We start from the raw sequence: 21,238 nt of genomic DNA, 5'->3' as shown, positions 1-21,238 counted from the left end.
CCATTCATATTTAATCAAGTCTTCACCACCTGATATTCAGTTAGTTCTGCTGATTGACTCTGCAGTTCCTTTAATTTGATTTCCTCTTCAACTCCAATATACCAGTCAGTTAGTCATTCTAAAACCCAAATTGCTACAGTTATTCAGTCCACTTCCCACTTGAAATCATCACCTTTGCAGTTTGTCAGTCAGAACTAAAAATTATTCGGTTAGGTTCCAGTTCAGCACCAGAAGACCACAATTATTATTCAGTTAATTCTCAGTCAACTTCCCCAGATAGTACCAGAGTTAATCAGTTCTCAAAATTACCCTGTTGAATTATGCAGTGTCTTCCCCTCCAGCATTAAAGCAGTGCCACAGATTATTTAGTTTACGGTTTAGTACCAAAATACCACAATTACTCAGTTTAGTTGTAAGTTCCCCAGTTATTATCACAGTCATTTAATTTCCCACATTTCAAAATTATTCAGTCTGTTCCCCACACAAGATTATCACGTGTCTGTTTCCCTCCCCCCATTACAAAGCAGGGCGTATGGCGTTAGGAGGGCTCGAGTCAGGTATATCCATGTCACCTTGCTGAATTTTTTATATTGCAGTTTTCTCTCCCTCCCCCCAAATTTGCCACAGTCCCCTCCCACCCCACACCTCCCCCACCACCATCTCATCTATGCCAGTTTTCCTCATGTGTATATATACCGGGGTATATATTTTTTTATTTTGTCGAGCATTGGGGAACCTGTTTTGTCTGACAATGCATGGATAGTAGAAAAATCCATACTACATAAGGATGTAAGTGGAATATATATATTATATTTTATGATGATTTACCATTCAGAACTTTTGTTTTTATGTGTTCTTTAAATTTTTTTATAGTTGAGCCATTCACAAATACTTTATAGATAAAAGCTAAATAGCATCGTTTGGTAATATCAAAGGTAAAAGGTGAATGTGCCAACAGCACGAATGAGAACATAAACAATATCCTGGAACTGTAAATGTTACCAGAGATTATTTTTAACCCTGTCACTAGAAGGTTTCTCTTTTTATATAAGTCGAACAATGAGGTGATAGCAAGACTGTGCCTAATAAGGCATTGTACCAGTGGTATTGATGGAACTTATTTCTATTCACTTCCCTGTAAAAGTTCTCTCTGAGCTATAGCAAGAGCAAAGCCTAAAGAAGGGATTAATAGTGTTGTGATGTCTTGTTCTCCACTCTGTATATCAGTGGGAAATAAGGTATAGGTAGTGATGGTTCCCACATTTCCATGCAAAGCCAGACCATGCAGTGTGATTCCCTGATGCACATATATTTTGACAGTGGGTTGGTTACTAGGTTTGAGGAGGAACAATGCAGTTATCATATTACTTTTTTTTTTTTTTTTCCACATTGAAACTAATGAGCTTAAATTACACTTGGAAATTAATTAATATTAGTTGACTGCATTCATCCTTTCCAAATTATATTTTAATGTTATTGGATGAGAGGTTGGTTGATTAATTAGAGGTAATTTGATGCATTTTACTTTGTCAAGAGTAGACAGAATATCATCATTACGCTAAATACAAGCTGTATCATATAGCATTTCTACAGTTTCATATACAACACTGTGTTTTTCAATTATACCAGATCAAAAAGTAATGCCATGGCTTTGCAGGACTGTTATTGGTTATTTCACATTTGTTCACCCTCACAGCAGGTAACCAATCATACTCACTGCCTAGGATATTTTTGTCACCCTCCCCCCCACCCCCCTCATGTTATCGCATACACACCTCACTCCTCTTCTTAGCTTCTTCCTTTTTCCCCATTTTCAATTGTGTGTGTAGTTTCTTACTCTCTCTTCCTTAGTGTTTGTGCTGGTTGACTTACTTACATCAGTCTGTCTTGTGTTATTTCCTCCTATATCATGATTTGAGTTAGTTGATTCAGATTATTGTTTTCATACATTACTGTAAGTCATTTCGTTCACCGTCTGAACTTGAATTATACCTGTAGGTTTTCTGTCTAGTGTCAAATATTTTTCATTTATAGGTACTGTATGTTCTCATTCAACCCCCCCCCCCCCCTTTTTTTTTTTTTTTTTTTTTTTTTTTTTTTTTTTTATAGCTTACCTCACTTATGTTTCATCCTATGTCTTGTATTTACAGTACAACTATACAGTAGCATCATTTTTATATTTTAAAGTCATCTGTCATTCATTGTATCTTTTTTTTTATCCTGCAGTTTAATTCATCTCTTGTAATTTTTTCTATCATTTTAGCCATGCCTTCTCAGTTATGGTACTGTTTTTTCAAAAGCATTTTGCTCCTGTATCATAACTTTCCAGTATTCCTCACAGACTCCCCCCCCCAGCTTCATTCATTTATTTTTTTTTTTTCCCCTCTCTCTTTATCTGCAGCCCCATTTGTTTAATAATTTTTTCTTTTTCCAGTCCCATTTACTTATTTCTGTACCTGTATCCTTCTGCCTATCCCTTCTCACAGACTCTATTCCCCCCCAAACACTGTACTATTTCAGCACCAAATACCTGCCCACCTTCCCCCATATTGTCCCCCATTCCCCACAGAAATTTTTATATAAATGTGTGCCAAATAACCCAGCCGTGTCTCTCTTTCTCTCTCTCCGTCCCCCCTCCCCCCTCCATCCATCCATCCATCCACCCATCCGCTTCCCACTCCAGACGCCTTCCACTTCGCCCCAGTGTTAGAATTAGGTTCAGGTAAACATCTTCGTCGCCATCCGTGCTTGTTTGAGTCCCGTGCCCTTCGCTTGTCTTCTCCCCTCGTCCTGCATTTATTTATTTATTTTTAAAAGCCTGTTCTCCGTCCTTGCAGTTAAACCATTCTGTTGGCTTGTATGTCTCTGTCTGTTTCTGTACCTCTTCTTTTCTCTTCTCTTCTTTCGTCTCTGTTGTTGTTTCTACTGTATCTCTCTGTCTGCCTCCGTATCTCTTCTTTTCTCCCTTTGTCTTTGTTGCCGTCTCTTCTCCTTCCTTCTCTTCTCTCCTATCTCCTCCCCTCTCCTTTCATTATCCAGGTCTGATTTTGTTTTTGAAATCACTTCTTTGCAGTTAAATGATGCTGTTGCCTTTGTGTTTGTCACTTTCTCACCCATTTCTCTTCTTCTCTCTCTTCTCTCTGTTGCTGTTTTGTCTGTCTCTTTCCCTCTCTCCTCTTGTCTCTCCTGTCCTCTCCTCAGTTAACAACGTTCCTCCTCAGACATCATCATATTCACCGGTTTCTTAAGCTGTTTGAACCCTATTACTTGTCTCTTGTTTCCTCATACTCTCATCTTGTTATTGTTAAAAATCTCTTCTTTGTCTACCTGTCATTATTATTTTGCTGTTAAATTCTTCCGTTGGTTGTATGTCAGTTTCTGTATTCTTTCTTTCCTTAATCCTTTTCTCCACTTACTCTGTGTTTTTACTCTGTCTCGTTCATACTCTTCGTCTGTCACTACTCTCTCTCCCCTTCTTTCCTCCCTGTTAAGCACATTCCTTCCTTTCCCCTATCTTCATCACATCCTTGTTTGTTCGAGTCCCATTCCTTCTACTCTGTTACTTTTGCCTCCCCTTAATTTTTAGCCTATTGTGTCTGCCCATATTTTTGTTCCAGCTGTTAAATTCTCCTGCTCTTGGCTATTAACATATGTCTCTTCACTCCTCGTGTCTCTGGTCTTTTCTCCTTGTCTCTAAGTCCCTCCCTCCTTACCTCTTCTCTTCTCTCCCTCTCTATCCCTTATCACTCCTCTTTTCATTCTTCTCTTCTTACTTCCTGTCTGTTAAATCTTTTCCTTTCCAGCCGATATCTTTACCATCCATGCTTGTTTGAGCTTCATTCCTTCTGTTTGTCATTAGTATTCCTCTGACTTTGCTTTTTTTTTCTTTTTTCTTTGTCCTGTCTCTTTGTGTTACTGTTAAGTCTTCCTCATGGCTTGTGTTTGTGTGTCTGTTTTCTGTCCTGTACTCCTCTGTTTCTTTTCTTCTCTTCTCTTTTTCTCTGACCTCATTTCTCCTCATCTGTGATTTGCATATTCCTCATGCATCCACATTTATGTCTCCTCTATATTTATATCATCTTGTCTTTTTTTTTTTTCCTTCTTTTTTTTCTGCATCCTTTCCCTTGTGTTCATCCTCCTCTTCCGTTTTCTCTCCCTTGCTTGATACTGTATTGATCTTCCACCTGGCTTTTGTCAGTTACTTCATAGGTCCTCTCTTTTGAACATGTTCCTCATCTGCTTGTCTCTGTCTTTTGTTTTCTCAGTTTTTTTCACTTATGTTTTGCATCCTTTCATAGTTTCTTCCTTCCATCTTCCTTGTTTATATCTTGTTTTATTTTGCTTGTGTGTCCATTTCTCTTTCTCCATTCCCTTCTTCCATCCTCCCCTTTAGGCATATGTTCCCTTCTCTCAGCTTCATCTCTTTCCATCCCCCTCATCCCTCCTCCCCCTTCAGCTCTCCATATGGTTTATCCTCTTCCTCTCTGTATCCCATTTATCCACCATCTGTATACCTCTCTCTCTCCTCCTTTGCTCTGTCTCTGTATGTCTCTTTTCTTTTTTGTTTTCTTTCTTCACTCCCCAATCAATATTCTTTGTTGTATCTTGTCTTTCTCTGGGCCTGTCTGTCATTCACTCAGCTCCTCCTCTCCCTCTTTCTCATCCTATTTCTTCTCTATTTTATTCCTCTTTCTCTTTTCCATTGTGTCTCGTGTTCTCTGTATGCCATTTCCTCATTCTTTCTTCTTTCCTCCGTTGTCCTCTTGTACCTAACCATGATTTGTCTCTATGCTTGTTCCCTCATTTAATAGAGTCATCTGTCCGTGAACCAAATCTTCGATATCCTCCTCTCATCCTATATTTATATTTTCATCCTCTAATTCATAATTCTTTTCTGTCTTGTCACTCATCTTTACTTTATAATTCATGTTTCTGTATTTCCACTCTTGTCCTCTTGTGTTTCCTCACTTCATGTTTTTTTTTTCCTCTCTCTCTCTCTCTCTCTCTCTCTCTCTCTCTCTCTCTCTCTCTCTCTTTTTCCTACTTGTCTGTACTTTATGTATCTTGTTTCCATGTTCTTCACTATTTATCACTTGCCTTATGTATCACTAATTCCAGTATTATCCTTTAATTTAATTATTTTCTGTTACTGTGTGTCGTCTTTCCTCTTTGTATGTCATCTCTCATTTACTTGTTCTTTTTGCACAGTATTTCTCCTCTTACACAACCCCAATTTCAGTATCTTCCCCACATATGCTTATTGTCATCTTCTAAGTGTCTCCTACTAAAATTGTCTTCCTTCATATATATGTCTTATAGTATTTACTACTATGCTTCCCCCCTCACCTCTTCATTTTTCCCTTGTATCTTTCCTCAGTATTTCTTTGTATCTCCAACACTTTGTCTTCACACTTACACTACCATCTGCTCTTATCTTTAATTGTCTGATCTCATTCACTTCAGGTAAATATTGCCAACTTTCTCCATTTTTTCCTAATTCTTACTGCTTTTGTTATCTTCATTTTGGTAACTAGATTAATGCAGTATATGCTTGTCTTTCACTTTTGTCTGTTGATATTCACCACCACATAACTTTTTCCGTTCTTCTCTCCATTTGCCGTTTCATTTGCTCCTTCCTTTATTGTCTTCATTGTTAAGTTCTTCAAGCCTTTAGTGCTTGTTTATCTCCTTCATTTTTCCTGGCATTCCCTCTCTTGTGTCATATTTAACCCTGCACATTTAGCTCAGTTTTTCTCGTTCCATTATTTTTGCGTCATATATATCTTATTTCTTTTTTCTTTTCCCGTTCATTCTTCACATCACTTCTCTGCTCTCTTGTCATTTCTCAAGTGCTGTCTTTGGTATCATCTCCATGATATTTTCCTACTTGCTTTCATCCTAACACTTCCTCTTCACTTTTCTTTTCCCACTCACTAATGCTCCTCTCCTTTCCTATTCTTTCAGTTTTCTTATGCACATTTATCTTATTCTGCCTTTCTCCCGTATGTACTTTTGCATGCCTTCATCCTCACACTTCCTTTCACTCCTTTTTTGTCCACTTAATTGATTCTGCCACCTTTCAGCCCCTTCTGTTTTTTTTTGTTTTTTTAATCACATTTAGGTCACTTCTCTGATTATTTTTTATCCATCTTCTTGACTTTCCACTCTCCATATGCATTTTAGTATTTTTTCTTTCCTTTTCCCACACATAATGCATTTGGCAATTTTCTTTCCCATATCTTCGTTTTCAAGCAGTTCTGTATGGTATCATTTTTGTACTTAATTTAAGATCTCCATTTCTGCCCCTTTCTTACCTTTGCCTTCCAGTTCTCCATGCTGGATCTTCCCTCATATCTTTTTCATCTCATTCTTCACCTCCTCTTTCTCATCTCTCTCTGTCTTCTCTTCACATCTTATTTCCTCTCGGTTTCACCTGGAATACTTCTCCCGGATAATGCGCCTGCCTGCATGGATAAGCCGAGTGATTGTCTTTTTTGTGCCGAGCCTTTGTGTTGTGTGACGGGAGCTTGGGATTTATAGTATACAGTCCGCTGGTGCCAAGACTGTAAAATGCATGCTGAAGAAGTCCCCTGCACCTTTAAAAAAAAAAAAAAAAAAAAAAAAAAAAAATCAGTCAACACATGCTAAGAAGTGTGTGTCAGAAGTTTCATGAAGTGCAGATTTTTCAATGAACACATGATACAAAGTCTACACTCTGATCTAAATATAAAAACACCAAAAGTTTTATGAAGTGTGAATTTATCTTTGAACATGTTTAATGACCTAGCAGACCAAGTTGATGGTACTTTAGTGTGCTGTGGTTGATGTGGTGAATAGCGGTTGAATATTAATGCATAGCATATGATAAATCTTCATTGCTTTAGTTTAGTTCATAATGTGGTTGTGGTACCTAAACTGTTTGCCTTTAAATGGTGCAGAATGCATAAACTTGTCATTCCATTTATCTAAATATGGAACTGCATAAAATCAAATGAACACAGCAGTGTTCATAAAGTAACAACGTGGTTTGTATTTTTGGTTGGCATAGGAAGCTTCCCAGCACCTTTTTCATGGCAGTTTGATTTTATATATGACACATTAAAAATATCAAGATGCAGGAATATTAAGGTATGATGTAGAAAATTGAGTCCAATAAAATACAATCTCATGTCATTCTGATGTACAGCATACTGTAGTTACAGTAATTTGATTAAATGACACGATAAAACTCCATTTTCTCTCTGCAGCATAAGACATTACTGTTGGAGGATTAATTGGCATTGTTTTTGTTTCCCCTCCTTTTGTATCTCAGAGCAGCAGGGTTTTGGCATCATTCCTCCATAACTGCCATGATGCCCAGCACTAAAATTATCCTTGTCACTGCAATAATAACTTTTGTATTTCATTCTTGTTACTAATAAGCAGTATTATTCAGTAAAATAAGGATCTGAAACAGTTAACCCTAACTCCTTCAGTTCAAGGACATGATTTTTTTGTTGTTCATGCTATTTCAAGATTATTTTACTCAGCTGAGGATAGACTTTTCAACAGGAGAGGTTTAATCAGACTCTCATTAACCCCTTCCTTTTAAGAAGTTTTTCCCAAGTTCAGCAAAATTGTCTGGAGGTGGCAGGAATAGAATAAAATCAGACATCAGAGGAATAAATTGGTTGACCATTTTACTGCTGGGGGTATCTCCTAAGCTGAATAAAATCAGTAACAGCAACTAGAAGCAATTGTAAAAGCTGTCATGTCATATCTGTAGAAGTTAGCGTCTCCCATCTCTCACCTTTGGCTCGGAGCAAAAGACAATCCCACATAGATAATAATTCTCAAGACTTACAATCCATTCCTTGTCATAACTAATATTTGTCAGTGCAGAAGGACCAGGAAACACTGAAGTTGATGCTTTCCTTTTGCCTGACTCTTTCTGTCAGAAACAAATGTCTTCATAATGAATGACAGTGCCTAAGCAACAGTTTGTGAGATACACAGATGTGGAGCATATTATTTGATGAAAATATTAGCTGCTATGGACAAATGCTCTTTCATCCAAATGCTTCCCTAACTCAGCTTTCATTTCCACATTGTTCATTTGATTATGCAGTTCTTACACATTTCACACTGACAGAGCATACAGCTGTAAGTCTTAATTTTGCAGGAAGAACAAGAGGCATTAGGAAGAGTCTGCAATCCTTGCATTGTCCTTCTCAGAATAACAGTTCTTAGTTATGACAGGGATTTGTTCCTAAGGTTGTTGTCAGTCTAGGTCTCCCTCATTCGCATGTGTCACTTGCTGTACCTGATAGTGAACAATTGTCAGCTTTAATGATGCCTGTTTCTGTCTTGCCAGTCTGATAGCCAGTATTAGGTCAGTTTTAAAGATTATGTCATGGTTTCCACTGATAATCTGGTTGGAGATATCAAGTACTGTATGGTATAATTAAAACTGTTTTAGGTCTTTATTGTTAGTTTAGTTGGTAAAAACAAGTCAGCCATAAATTGTGCTTTATTGTCTGATTGGCAGTATCAAGTCTGTCATATACAGTATATACTATAGTGCTTGTTGGTAGGTTATCAAGTCATCCTAAGTTAAACAAGCAAATACTGAACAAAAGGCATTAGTTCTACTTCAGCCGTCCTGTCACATTAGTACAGGTTGTACAAATTAATATTCCATACAGTGTTAATTGATATTAAATGATCGTGGATTTCTCTGTCATTCGTCTGATTGTAGATGTTATGTCTATTGTCCATGAAGATTTCATTACAAACGTATTGTGAGTTTTGAGACTGGAGCATTACCTGAGTATGCTATGGTAGTGCAGTATCTAGTTATATTTTTTATTACTTTATGCTGTGGAAGTTAGTTATGGTAGGAATGTGAAAGGTGTTAGGTGAATTAAGGATATAGTTACCAGTATCTGTGTTGTCTTTTAGCAGCAGTTATGTGGACACAATTTTTGTTGGCAAGGAAAATAATCAGATTGTCATTATCAAGCAAAATACATACAGGCATTTCTGAATACTGTAGTTAGACTTTGGCAAACATTGCTTTCCGGCTGGTAAATTTAATCTCAGCCAGGAAAAGTATGAATTGCACTCCGTCAAGCTGTTCGTTGCAAATAGGAACGATTGAAAAACTCATCTTGCACGTTGCCAAGCCCTGCATGCAGTGAGACTAGCATGACCATGTGTGTTTATTTTCAGCTCATAATGATGTTACCCTCACTTTTGTTTTTTTTAACCATAATTTGCACCCTCTTATGCATTTAGGATAAGAATGATATCTAATTTTTCAAGTGCTTGACCCATTTAGTGTGTTGGCATTTTTTTTTTTCCATCAACAAAATTTTATTCAGATTCTGTGAAACTTTTCATAGTGAAGGCATTGATGAACGCTGTATCTAACCTCTTCATTGTGAAAATTATCACTTTAGCTGAATAAAATAATTGAAGTAATAAGAAAAAAACTAAAAGTATCATTGTGCTGAAAAGGTATAATCCAGGATAAGTTTCTTTATGTACTGATATGGTCATTTATAAAGCTGCCTATGACATGAATGTAATTTTTTTTTTTTTCTAATGCATGTTCAGCTAAAAAGAAAAGCTTAAGCCATGATAAAATTAAAGCAATGCAGTGCACCAGTCAAGTTCTAATGATATGCAATAAGAATAAATGATAAGTATAAATTGTTGAATAGGCATTGAAAATTGAATGGAAGATGCCGATAGTCCCTTACATCAGATGACAGATCATGTTCATTTACTCATACATATGTCCAGATGATTTGACTTGTCTAGGAGAGATGAGGGCTTAGTCTCACATACCCTTTCACTTCAAGGTGCTCTCCTAAGAGGAATAATAGTCTGGTGGGGTTAAGAGTAAAGTTGTAAATGGTAAGTCATCATGATGAAGGGTTGAAAATTGATTTATGTGCATCTTGATCTTAGGAGCAGAGAATATCAATGATTTTGGTTGCAGTCAGGGGCAAAAGTTTACCCACTGTTCCACTGTCCACTTCATAGTTGGGACATGTCTGTCACTGTCGTACATGACACATCACATCAGAGAGAATCATTTATGGGTAGAGAAACATACCAAACCACTTTCAACCTAGAAATCTTAGCTAGCAGAGAAAAGTAAAAAGTAGACAAGGTGAAATTGTAGGTGACTTTTTGTTCCTGACTGTACATGTTCACACATGATACAGGTGTGTCATATTGTTCCATTGGCCTTCAGGTTGTACGTACTCATTTTACCTTGCAATATAGTTTTGATAATAAAGGAGTCAGTTTTCATGTTATAATTAATATAATTATAGTTGAGTGTTCTGATAAGCTTTTGCCACTATGCATTTAAAGTTAGGGAGATACCTCTGTTGTATTAAACAAAGGACAGTAGCATCTTTGGTAAAACATAAATGAGAATAAATTACCACATATTGAATACTGAATTGAAAGATACATTTTGAAAAATTACTATTAAGAGAAAAAACAATCATTGAGCTGCCATAATATATAATAATTTATCTTACAGTACAAAAGAAATTCATCTTTTTAGGATTAGTCGTTTTAAAACACTTCTTACAGTAACACAGTCCTTCTCCCATTTCTCCCAACTAACACAGCACGAAACCCATACGCTTTTCATATAGCCGGGGGGACAGCGGGGGTGAGAAATCATCGGAGAATAAGGAAAACAGCGTTCCATTCACCTACCTTCCTCCCAACACCGTACTACCGAACTCATTACAAGAGTCAAGAGTGGATGACGATGACGAAGATGGGCCAATATTGTATAGGGATGACGACGATGAAGATGGTGAGTAGATTTGAATGTGTTGGTGATAGTAGAGAAGTTACTTGATAATACTAAGTGAAGTAGTAATAGGAATGGTGATAGCTTTAATTCTTATAGAAAAAAACAAGAATGAGGATGGTACTTATAGTGAATAAAAAGTTAGGTGCATGTGGGAATGGTACTGTATAATTATGTAGTGTCAGAGGTATTGGATTTTTGTTTTTTTCTTGTTTTGAGGTAGATTTTTTTTTTTTTTTTTTTAGTGCAAAGTGTACTTACAGTTAGGAGTAATAACTATGAATACTAGCAACTTAAATTTGTTATGACATTATTGTTTTAGGAATACTGGAAAAAAAAAAAAAAAAAATGTTTGGGACATAATTTTGTGTTCTCTGTACACACACCAATACTTGTACATATTAAGTGAACACTATATAGACATGGTCACAAAGTAGATTATATATTGAGGGATCTGAACACCTTATTTCATTCTTGTGTAGTGTGGTGTTGACTCAAACATTCTTTCAAGTGTATCATGTCGACAAAACTCAGTACAGTGGAGTGGCACCATAAGTATTTGGAGGTATTTCATATACTGTACAGGGTACTCCATTTAGGTTTCATTGTGTGACAGTGATTGGAACCTAAAAAGAGTTGGGATATTTATGTTATATGTAATGGTGGTTTTCATTATGTACCTGTGGAATGTTTAATTGAAACTGGAAAGTACAATTTTTGGTGGCATTTAGGCAGTAAAGAATTCATTTGAGACAGTTGGCATTTTAGGCAATAAAAACTCATTATAGACTTTTTTTTTTTTTTTTTGCTTAAGCAGTGAATGCTGATCATTTACATGTGAATGAAACCTAATATTATAATAGATATTTCTGTGTCTTTCAAGTGGCTTTACTTCAGTAATTATGTAGAGTATTTATACTAGAAAGAAACTTGAAAGTAATTAGAGGTATTTCAGATACATTTAGTTGGTTTTCAGTCTGAAGTTAACATAGCTTCATACTAATGGTTACTGTGTGGACTAAGCTAATCATTGCTAATATGTGTCACTCTATACAGTTTTTGTGGTATTTGCATAACAGACTGTTCTCACTTAAAGTCTTTAAAAAAAGAAAATGCTCTCTCCTAGATTTATCCCGTCTACGATGGGAAAAAAATGGTGGAATGATGATGACTAATTAAACCTTTTATTTTTAGTAATTTCCAACATCAGATAAGAGCAGACACACATTCCAGAGCCCTTTAGGTGAGGAAAGTCTGTCGGTGTGTTAATGCCATTGATTAGGTTGAGTTGCAGTTCTTTCATCAGAGCAGGTGTACTAATATGCCATCACATTCTCCCACTGAGTAGCTGTCTATACATTCATATTATCCACTTATAACTCTCCCAGGTAAACTATATGATTCCACACTGACGTATACCAATTGTTACAACAGTTGGCTCCCACCCCTCTGTCTCCACACATTTGCACTGTTAATGGAATTGTGAAAATATTTGATATGGCAGTATAATCATTGTTCTCTTCTTGGTGTGGTAACAGCTGCATACTTCACCGTTACTGATCCTTTTAGATGTTATGCAGTAATATCCTCTTGTTTCATTTTCATATGAAGAAAGAGAATCAGTCAATTGGAGTTTTTAAAAAAGTATATTTAATTGGATTTTTTTTTTACTAAGAAACTTGAAGAAATCACATCCAGTTCTCACTAAAATGGGAGGAAAATATTACAGTTAATTCCAGGTCATCTACAGTAGTTGGATAGTTTTGTTCCTGAGTGTAATAAAGGAAAGTCAGATTCTCTACATTATATCTGCATTCTGTGGCTGAAAATAATTTTTCCCTTTGATTTTGAAATAAGCTTCCCCGACATCCCTTTGATTTGTTCCCTTGATTTTGCAGTGTGCTCTCACTTGTATTGAACATGTTTAAGAGGAGAACATAATTGCATGAAAAGTAAGGTTGGATGATTGAGTTTGTTTTCGTTCTGGTTTACTTCATATGTTAGACAAAACTGACAATCATATTAGAGCTCTTTCTTTCACTACCTGAGAGCATTCATGGTCCTAATTTATATAGCATGCTCAATCTAATTTATTTTATATTTGGATTAGCATAAACATCACCTACTGTATATTGGCCATAGTAGAGTTTGTTTCAGACTTTTGAATGAAGTAATGAGTGAGAGGCCACTGAATCCATTAAAATATCTCATTTATCTGTTTTTGTGGGAAGTCTCTCTCTACTATCTTACCTCATCAAAACTCACAATTTATGCTGTGCATACTAGTGTGCAAAATTTCTCCAGTTATTAGCATATCTGTTAAAATTTCCTAATTGTATTTTAAGTTGATAAAATACACTCCATTCATTTCAGATTGTCTGCCAGTTTTATGATATCTTATTAAACCTTTTCCTTGCATAAAGCTTTATAAAATTCATTCCATTTGTTGACAGAATTTCTTGCAGTTTAACCAGAAAAATGAATTATTATCCATTTACTACAAAATATCTGTAAATTTAATCATCCAAAATCATCTTTGTTTACTGCAAAATTTCTCCTGATTTAATCATTTCACTCTGATGATATATGTTTATTCTTGTTCCCTCCAGATTATTTTATTTCACCTTATGAAAGACCATTAGTATTTCAAAGGTTAATGGAGCCTTTATCTAACCCCTTGAGTTTGAAAAGTCCATCCTAAGCAAAAAATAAAGTAGTCTGGAGATGGTTGAATAAAGAAGTAAGTCATCAGATTGAAGAGGTTAACATAAAAGATTAATCTTTATTCTGTGGTATGTTTTATGTGTGTGTGATATTAAACCTCTGTCTGTTACCCCCCCACACTCTCTTAACCTTTGAACATGGAACCTACTTCACGTCATCCTTGGGACACATATATGGCAAGTACCTCACCACATCCTAATGTTCTTCGCACCATGTAACCCCTTGAATACCATGCTATCTTGTTCATGCTGTCTCCAGATGATTTTGTTTGGCTGAATTTTTCATTAACCTGTTTACCACTAGAAGTGTGTCCTAAATTGAATGAAATAAATGGTGGTAGCAAGAATACAATGGGCATGTTCACAGACTCAGGAGTTGCCAGTTATCTCTGGGTAATTTAATTAGAAACTCGGTCAACTACTCGTGGCTCGCACAACCAGAAACTTTCTAAAACCCCTTCTAAGATATGTAGTGTTGAAGAGTACATAAATGTAACAGTTGATAATTATACCAGTTTTATAAAATTGAATTCCTAAGTAAAATACTGCAGAACTGTTACTAGAATGAAAAAAACGACAAGTGGTCCCTTAGCATTCATCACATATTGTTATAAATCTTGTTGCATGTTTAATTTGAGACTCTTGTCATTTAGTTATAAAAGAGATAAATGTTTCATCTGGCAAATGCTGAAGAGAATGTACCGACTACAGTATATGTTATAAAAAAGGCACAATTTATGAAGCTGAAATCATGCGAAGATGACACCGCCGACTGAAATTCCAAGTACAGTAATCCCTCTACTATCTGACATAATAGAGCCAAAGGCATGTCCGGAAAGTGGGCCCCTGGCTCCTGGACTGGTACTTAAGGGCCCTAACCCAGCCTAACTTTGAAAGCCACCAAATAACTCCCTACCGGACATGCATAGCACCTATTTAAACCTATTTAAGACCCTATTCACACAATAATGGACATAAAGCATGTGAAATAAATGAAAAGGAACCAAAGAATGAGGAATTAGAAGTGACTACCTCAGCCAGGGTACTTACAGCACATCTGTGGGCACGTTCTCTAAGACTCTGGCAGTGGTGAAAATGCTCTTGAAGCACGTACAATAATCCAGTGTTGTGCTGCACTTAATTCTTTGCACTGTGAGTTATAATTATTTAACACTGCACATTGTTCCTAACTGCATCATGCCAGTTTCAACTGCCAATTTGGACTCCACAGTTAATCCTTTGCACTCTAAATTCTAATTTCTTAACACTGCACAACACTGTAAATTCCCGTGTGGTCTAGTGGCGAGGTATTGCAGTTTATTCACAAAAAACAAGCACGTGTGGCTTCCATTGCGATAAGCATCTACTCGCGATCGAAGTTAGGCAGTAACTGTTGGACAGTGTTGGTGACGGGGAAACAGAGTTGCCAGATCACAAAAGCCATATTACCAAACTCCTCAGTTTTCATTACCAAATTTAACTTTTCGTTACCAAATTCGTAATGCTAGCATTTATTCTTCACTAATTATATATGCAAGTGGAAATACATGTTATCACTCTCCTTATAATTAACAGCATGCTGATTATTTTCACACTATTTAGGCTAGCAAATTAATCAGAGAGAGCAGACAATCCACCATCTCCATCCTGTGTATCCTCATACATGTGAAAAATCCATTTTGTAATGCATTATTCTGATTCATTACCAAGCGAATTTTTCATTACCAAATTGGCCCACACTTGGTAATGAAAAATACCGAATGGCAACCCTGACAGGGGAGGGAGGAGAGGGGAGGAAAGAAGGGGTGAATGGGCCATGGAGTAAACTGTTCAGCGCCGCGCGGCAATTTCAAATTACGAGTGGGGAAAAATTCGGATTTGGGGGGGATTTTTTTCTTTTTTTGGCCATTTTTGGGTTCCGAAGGTCCAGGCCTACAATGTCCAGTAAGTGGGGTGTCTGGAAAGTGGGCGTCCGGATAGTACGGGGATTACTGTACTAATGTTTCCAGGATTGCAACAGCAAAACTTGGTGCGGGCATGTGCATACAATCTTCATCTGATTCCTATAAATATTTTGCAGCCAAATGACTTCATGTTAGTATTACCGTATATATAGATATATACTGTATATCTGAAAGTGTTATTGATTAAAACAATAATAAAAGACGTGGCTTGGAATGTAAGTAATCGGTTTTAAGCTACAAAGAATATTTTTCCTGATGTTGAAACAGTTAGTTTTGTGATTCCCTTCAACTTTATCATAATGAAGCTTCATTTCCTCATTGTGTTGAGTAGATATGTTAATAAAATTATACTTATGAACGAAGTGATAAAGGAAACACAAAACGGTAGTTTAGTTGACCGCATTTTTTTCAAATTAAGTTATCAGGTGAAAATTTGCAACTTTTGGGAGTTTGTGAACGATCTTGTTAGAAAAATGTCATTGGATTAGAGAGTTTAAATTCATAAGTGCAGTGATGTTTGTTTTTCTTATTTCCAGACACTCATTCAACTTGAGAGAGAATTTTCTAAGTGGAGGAGACGGAAACTTAAAAGTCTTTCCCTAGTTAAATGAAAGCTTTTGAAGATGGCAAGAGTAAAATAGAAAAAGACTTTATTGCAGTGAATAGGTTAACCCCTCCAGTCCAATGGTGTTTTAGTGATGTATTCTTGCATCCTCACAGATTACCGTATTCAGCTTCGGGTAAAACTTTGTGTACTACAGGGGTAAATAAAGGCTGTATCTAACCTCTCCAGTTGAGACAAATCTCAACAGAATTGAATATGATTGTCTAAAGATGGCGTGAATCGATTGAAAATGCATCATGGTATTGAAGGCATTAAGCTGCTGTTCTGCTGTGCTTCCGCCTGTTGTTTCGTGTATCACCTGTCGTGCTTGTTACCTGTTGTTTGGCGCCTGTTACTCAAGAATGTGATCCTTTATTAAAATATGTATTGACAGTCTTCATTACAGGTCAGCATAGGTTTAACAGTTACTTTTTCGCTGGGTGGCTTCACTGTTCAGGTATACAAATGTCCTTCACCTTCCTCCCCATCCCCCAATAGAAGGGTACAGCAGTATACTACAAAGGGGTTAATTAAGCCAAAAGTCCACTGGGTTCATGTCCAGATGAGTATAGGGGCCACAACAGCATAGGCAGCAGTGGAACATTAACCCTTTTGCTGTGGGTGATACATTTAAGATTTTGATCAATTGAGGGAATTCCCAATAGTTAAAGACTTTAAAAACTCAACCTTTTCATAGCTAAACCAGATACAGTAATTATCTTCACTTGAGAGAAATCTTAGCTGTCAAGAGTTATCAGTAATGTTATGTGGACTTGATAACAAAAAGGAATGTCAAAAGACTTGTAATGAGGACTGAATGTAACCCCATGTTTTCTTGTTTCTCAGTATTATGAATAATCATATGGATAATTATACCAGCATAGTGAAAATGTTTTTATTGTACAGATAAAACAGTTTTTGCTTTGACGAGAGTGAAACTTTTGTATCTTCAGAATAAACACAATTTCAGTGTGGTATGTGGATACTGTCAGTTCTGACTGAAAGTATGGGATATGTGCACACAAAGGGCTACTTCAGTGAAGTGATTTTAAATGAAACATGCTATTGGTTCATTGAGTGGTTAAAGGCATGAAAATCATTAATATCTAACTGAAATGCTATTTTATGGTAAAGTAGAATTAGTTTTAGGTTAAACAAATGACTGTACAGTAATCTATCCTTGCTGTGCCATTCATGACACTAATCACATACTTACGCTGACCTACTGTATCGTTACACGCATTTTGCTTATATATTGAGCAGATAATCTTACCATCTCATTAGTCGTCTTGTTTTCCTCCTGTACAGTGTTGTCATTTGTTATCTCTAGATGATTTTATTTAGCTTTGGGGAAATATTAGGAGTTGGAGGGTGTTTGAAATGGCCTTAATGTTTTCTGTCACATCTTCCTGGCTATCTCCAGACGGTTCATATTTATCTTAAGGAAAATACTTCAAGATAGATGAGGCCTTCAGAGTCTTCTTAACTTGAATAAAATCATATGGTGGTCAACTGGGGGGGGGGGAGGTAATGACCTAAGTATGTTAAGAGAGTCTTTTTGTTTTTTCTCTCTCTCTCTCTCTCTCTCTCTCATTCATAATAATTTTCTAGATAAACTGGATAGGTGAGCAGACACAGGAAATGGCTCAAGTCCTTCGTTCTCCAGTTTCAGCCAGACAGGATATAACTCACCGGATACGTAGGGAGATAAAAGAACACAAGCCACGTTCCTTCCTGTATATACAATGCTTCCCAGTTACTCAAGCTTGGCCCAGTCACAATGAAGTGCTTGTGTAAATTGTTGGCCTCTCTCTCGTATTTTGACGGCACAGGCTGCCCTCGCCATAACTTTTTTGCTTCCGTGGATTTGAGTGGGTATTTTCCTCAGGCAGATCTAGACATTTTATTTAGCTGAGGAATTTCTTAGCAGTTGAAAGGTTAATTGATATATTTTCAGCCTTCAGACTACTATGAGGCACCTCAGCATAACGGATCTTGTGGTAATATGAGTGAAATAACTTCCAGTGACCTTAAAAGGTGAAGGGGAAAAGTGAAGGATGGTTTTGAGAAAAGTCAATCCTTACATACATTTTGATGTGTCCTGTCTAAAAAGTTAAACACTTCCACCACTTCAGTCCAGTGATCTGTCTATCTGTCTATAGCCAGATGCCATAATCTAGTGATCTGTGTTTTTATTTTGTTTGTGCTTCAGGTTTTTAAACTTTGGAGAAACCATGTGTGAGAAAGGGTTAGTGAGGGTTATATCCAATTCTTACAGTTGCCATTTTTGACATCGGTTTTTTCAGTTAAGGCCACTGGAAATTACAGAATGAGTGTTTGTTAAATGTGTCCTGGCACCTGTAAAGCTGATTTCCCAGTTACTTAGTTTACAACTAAAGTTTTGATAGAGAGTTTTGATAGAGTTGTTGTATTTGGGAACACTTGACCAACATAAAGGGGCTGCTTGTAATATGGAGCTTTATAATGTTCTCTCTGGCATTTATCATATTTTCTTTTAACATATGTGAACCTGTCTGCTTTAAACTGTCATATCAGTCAGCCATGTTTTCACTCATTTTTGTCTTGTCTTTTATAATGTCGAGCCTGTAATATTTTCTCTGGCATATATCATCCCTTTGCCTCATAAATGACAGTTGTTCTAATCTGCTTTATCACATAATTTGGCCTTATGTTTTGGTCAGTCCATTTGCTGTAGTGTGTCACATCTGTGGACCAAGTTTTCAGTCAGAGCTGTCATAACAACAGCATTTAGTAAGTTCAGTAAGTCCTCATTTTTAGTTTACTTTTTTTATTTCCCTTTAAAATATGAAGCCACTTTATATTTCAGAAGATTGCCTGTTTTTAGTTCCATTGCCACCTATAAGATGCAGTGATCACTTCCCACAATGTGCAGTACCAGTTACCAGTATATGATAAAAGTTGTGATATTTTGATAAACATCCCAGATCCAAAATGAGAACTGACGATGCTGCATGATAATTTCACGGCGCAGTACATCCTCTATACTCATTATTTATGGTCACAGCTGCCTTTCCTGATAATGATAAAAGGTTGTAGCATGGTAGGTGAAGCTAGTGGGCTTCCTGGTCAAGTAGGAGAAATTTGGGCAGGATGGGGTTGAACAGAAGGAAAGTTTTCAAAATATCTGTCATTCATTTGTTTAGTTGTTTCACCACTGAAATTTTATTTTGTTTTTTAAGCCAAGAATTCGAGGTACTGTTATCATTCCATGGTATCATCTTCCTAACCTTTTCTTTTTTCACGTATGGATGACGTGAGGAAGCATTCAGAGAACAAGAAAAAACCAGATAGGGGTAGAACTGTTAAGCGTCTTCCCAGTGAAATGGGCCAGTATAGCAGAGTATATATTAAGTTACCTTTCATTTCTGCAGTATTGTGTGTGATCATATGGTTGGGGCAAGTTTGAAAATGTAAGACTGAAGTATTAGTGCACAAGTGCCAATTAATCTGATGTTCATGTATAGGAGGATCCCTTTATTATGTCCTTGCCATCTGTAGATTTTCTGCAGTTTAGGGCAGACTGTTCAAACAGGAGGGGTTAGAGATAGCTTATTAGGTGTCCTTTTCAATCATTTAGATAGTTTGTAATTTTTATTGTGCTATGTAACCCCAGATTTTTTGTGTGCTAAACTGTAATGTATAATGTGGGTATGAGAAAGCAGTTGTATCTGTATTAGACTACACAGTAACAGGCAGTTTGGATGAGCAGAACTTTCACATTTCTAGCCATATTTTGGTTTGTCTGGTTTCAAGACTGCATTGATATTAGAAGTATACAGTTTGATATTTTAAGCAGACTGAGTATATTATGTAGCTGCATTTTGAGAATGTGGTAGTTTTCCTGGCATAATTCCATCCTAAATACATGTTTGGGATAGTTTTGCATAGAAGATCTGGCCTTGTGATGTACTTTGCTTTCTTTTGTAATCTGTTGCACTTCCAGCCATTTGCATCTTAGGCCTTTCTTATACTTTACACACACACACACACACACACACACACACACACACACACACACACACACACACACACACACACACACACACACTTTTTTTTTTCTCCTCTGTGCTGATAAAATCGTAAGCAATAAGGTGGGGAGGTTGAGACATAATGTTTTGATGCAGTTTCAGGAGAACCATTAATTAAAATTAACGTGTAAATGCCAGATTTGTACAATTTTGGGCTGAATAACTAACCCTAGTAATATATGTTTGGTAAGTATACTGCAACAGATGGTTAGGATACTGTGTTAGATCATACAGTACCTCAGTTTTGACATATTAGTGTAACTGTATGAATATGGATGAATGTATATTGTATCACAGTGCCATAATTGCTCATGTGAAATACTGTATACCCACACACTGAAAGTGTATTTACTGTATTGTGACTGAAAATGCAGTACCCTTACACTAAATGCAGCTTTAATATGTGGGTTTATTTTGTATCATGCCAGAGGAATGTACTTAATCATTAAATAGATTAGTGCATCTTAGTATGGTCTTAAATACTTACTAAGAAAAGTAAATTAGCAAACTGCATGATGCCTGAATCTGCTTCTTCAATTATTTATGTTTAATTGTAAGAAATTGGCTCTTGGTTACTAAAGTTTGCTCGTAAATAGAGTAAGATAATACTAAGATATTACTACCTATCATTTAGATACAATAGAAAATGGGTGTTTGGTTGAATCATTCATTGATATTAGAAGCTTCAGTAATAGGCCAAAAAAAATTTGTACTCAGTTGTTCAGATTTTATTGATAGGCAGAGAAATACTTTGTTAGTCAGAGAATGACAGTGATGGCAAAAAAATACATGCACTTTGAAGTAATGCTTCCCTTTTGAGTGTATGTTTTATAGTTTTAACCTCTGAAAATTTCATCTTGTATTAGCACAGGCTGTTACCAATACTTTGTTCCTTCAGACATTATGGCATATTATAGCTGTTGTTAATACAGAGGTGTGATGCTTTTTTTTTATTATACTTTCAGACATACCAAACCAGTTTGTTACTTGAAGGTCCCAGGCTTGTCTGAGGAAAACTGTCATTCCTGTAATCAGAATTAATGTACAAACTCAAC

General features: G+C 36.4%; 1 protein-coding gene across 1 annotated transcript in view; it reads left to right on the top strand.

Annotated features, from left to right (window-relative positions):
* Nucleotides 1-21,238, top strand: part of LOC145399464 (uncharacterized) — a 137,037-nt gene that overhangs the window by 74,717 nt on the left and 41,082 nt on the right. The window contains exons 9-10 of the mRNA XM_080272074.1: nucleotides 2,684-2,722; nucleotides 10,632-10,825. Of these exons, the coding sequence (XP_080128200.1) occupies nucleotides 2,684-2,722; nucleotides 10,632-10,825 (233 nt within the window). The remainder of the gene's footprint in view (nucleotides 1-2,683; nucleotides 2,723-10,631; nucleotides 10,826-21,238) is intronic.

The sequence above is a fragment of the Coenobita brevimanus genome, chromosome 49, assembly GCF_032717465.1.
Source record: "Coenobita brevimanus isolate Jiangsu-jjx chromosome 49, ASM3271746v2, whole genome shotgun sequence".
NCBI classification, from domain to species: Eukaryota; Metazoa; Arthropoda; class Malacostraca; order Decapoda; family Coenobitidae; genus Coenobita; species Coenobita brevimanus.
The sequence above is the reverse complement of the archived record's forward strand: the minus strand, read 5'-3'. Positions and strand labels throughout refer to the sequence as shown.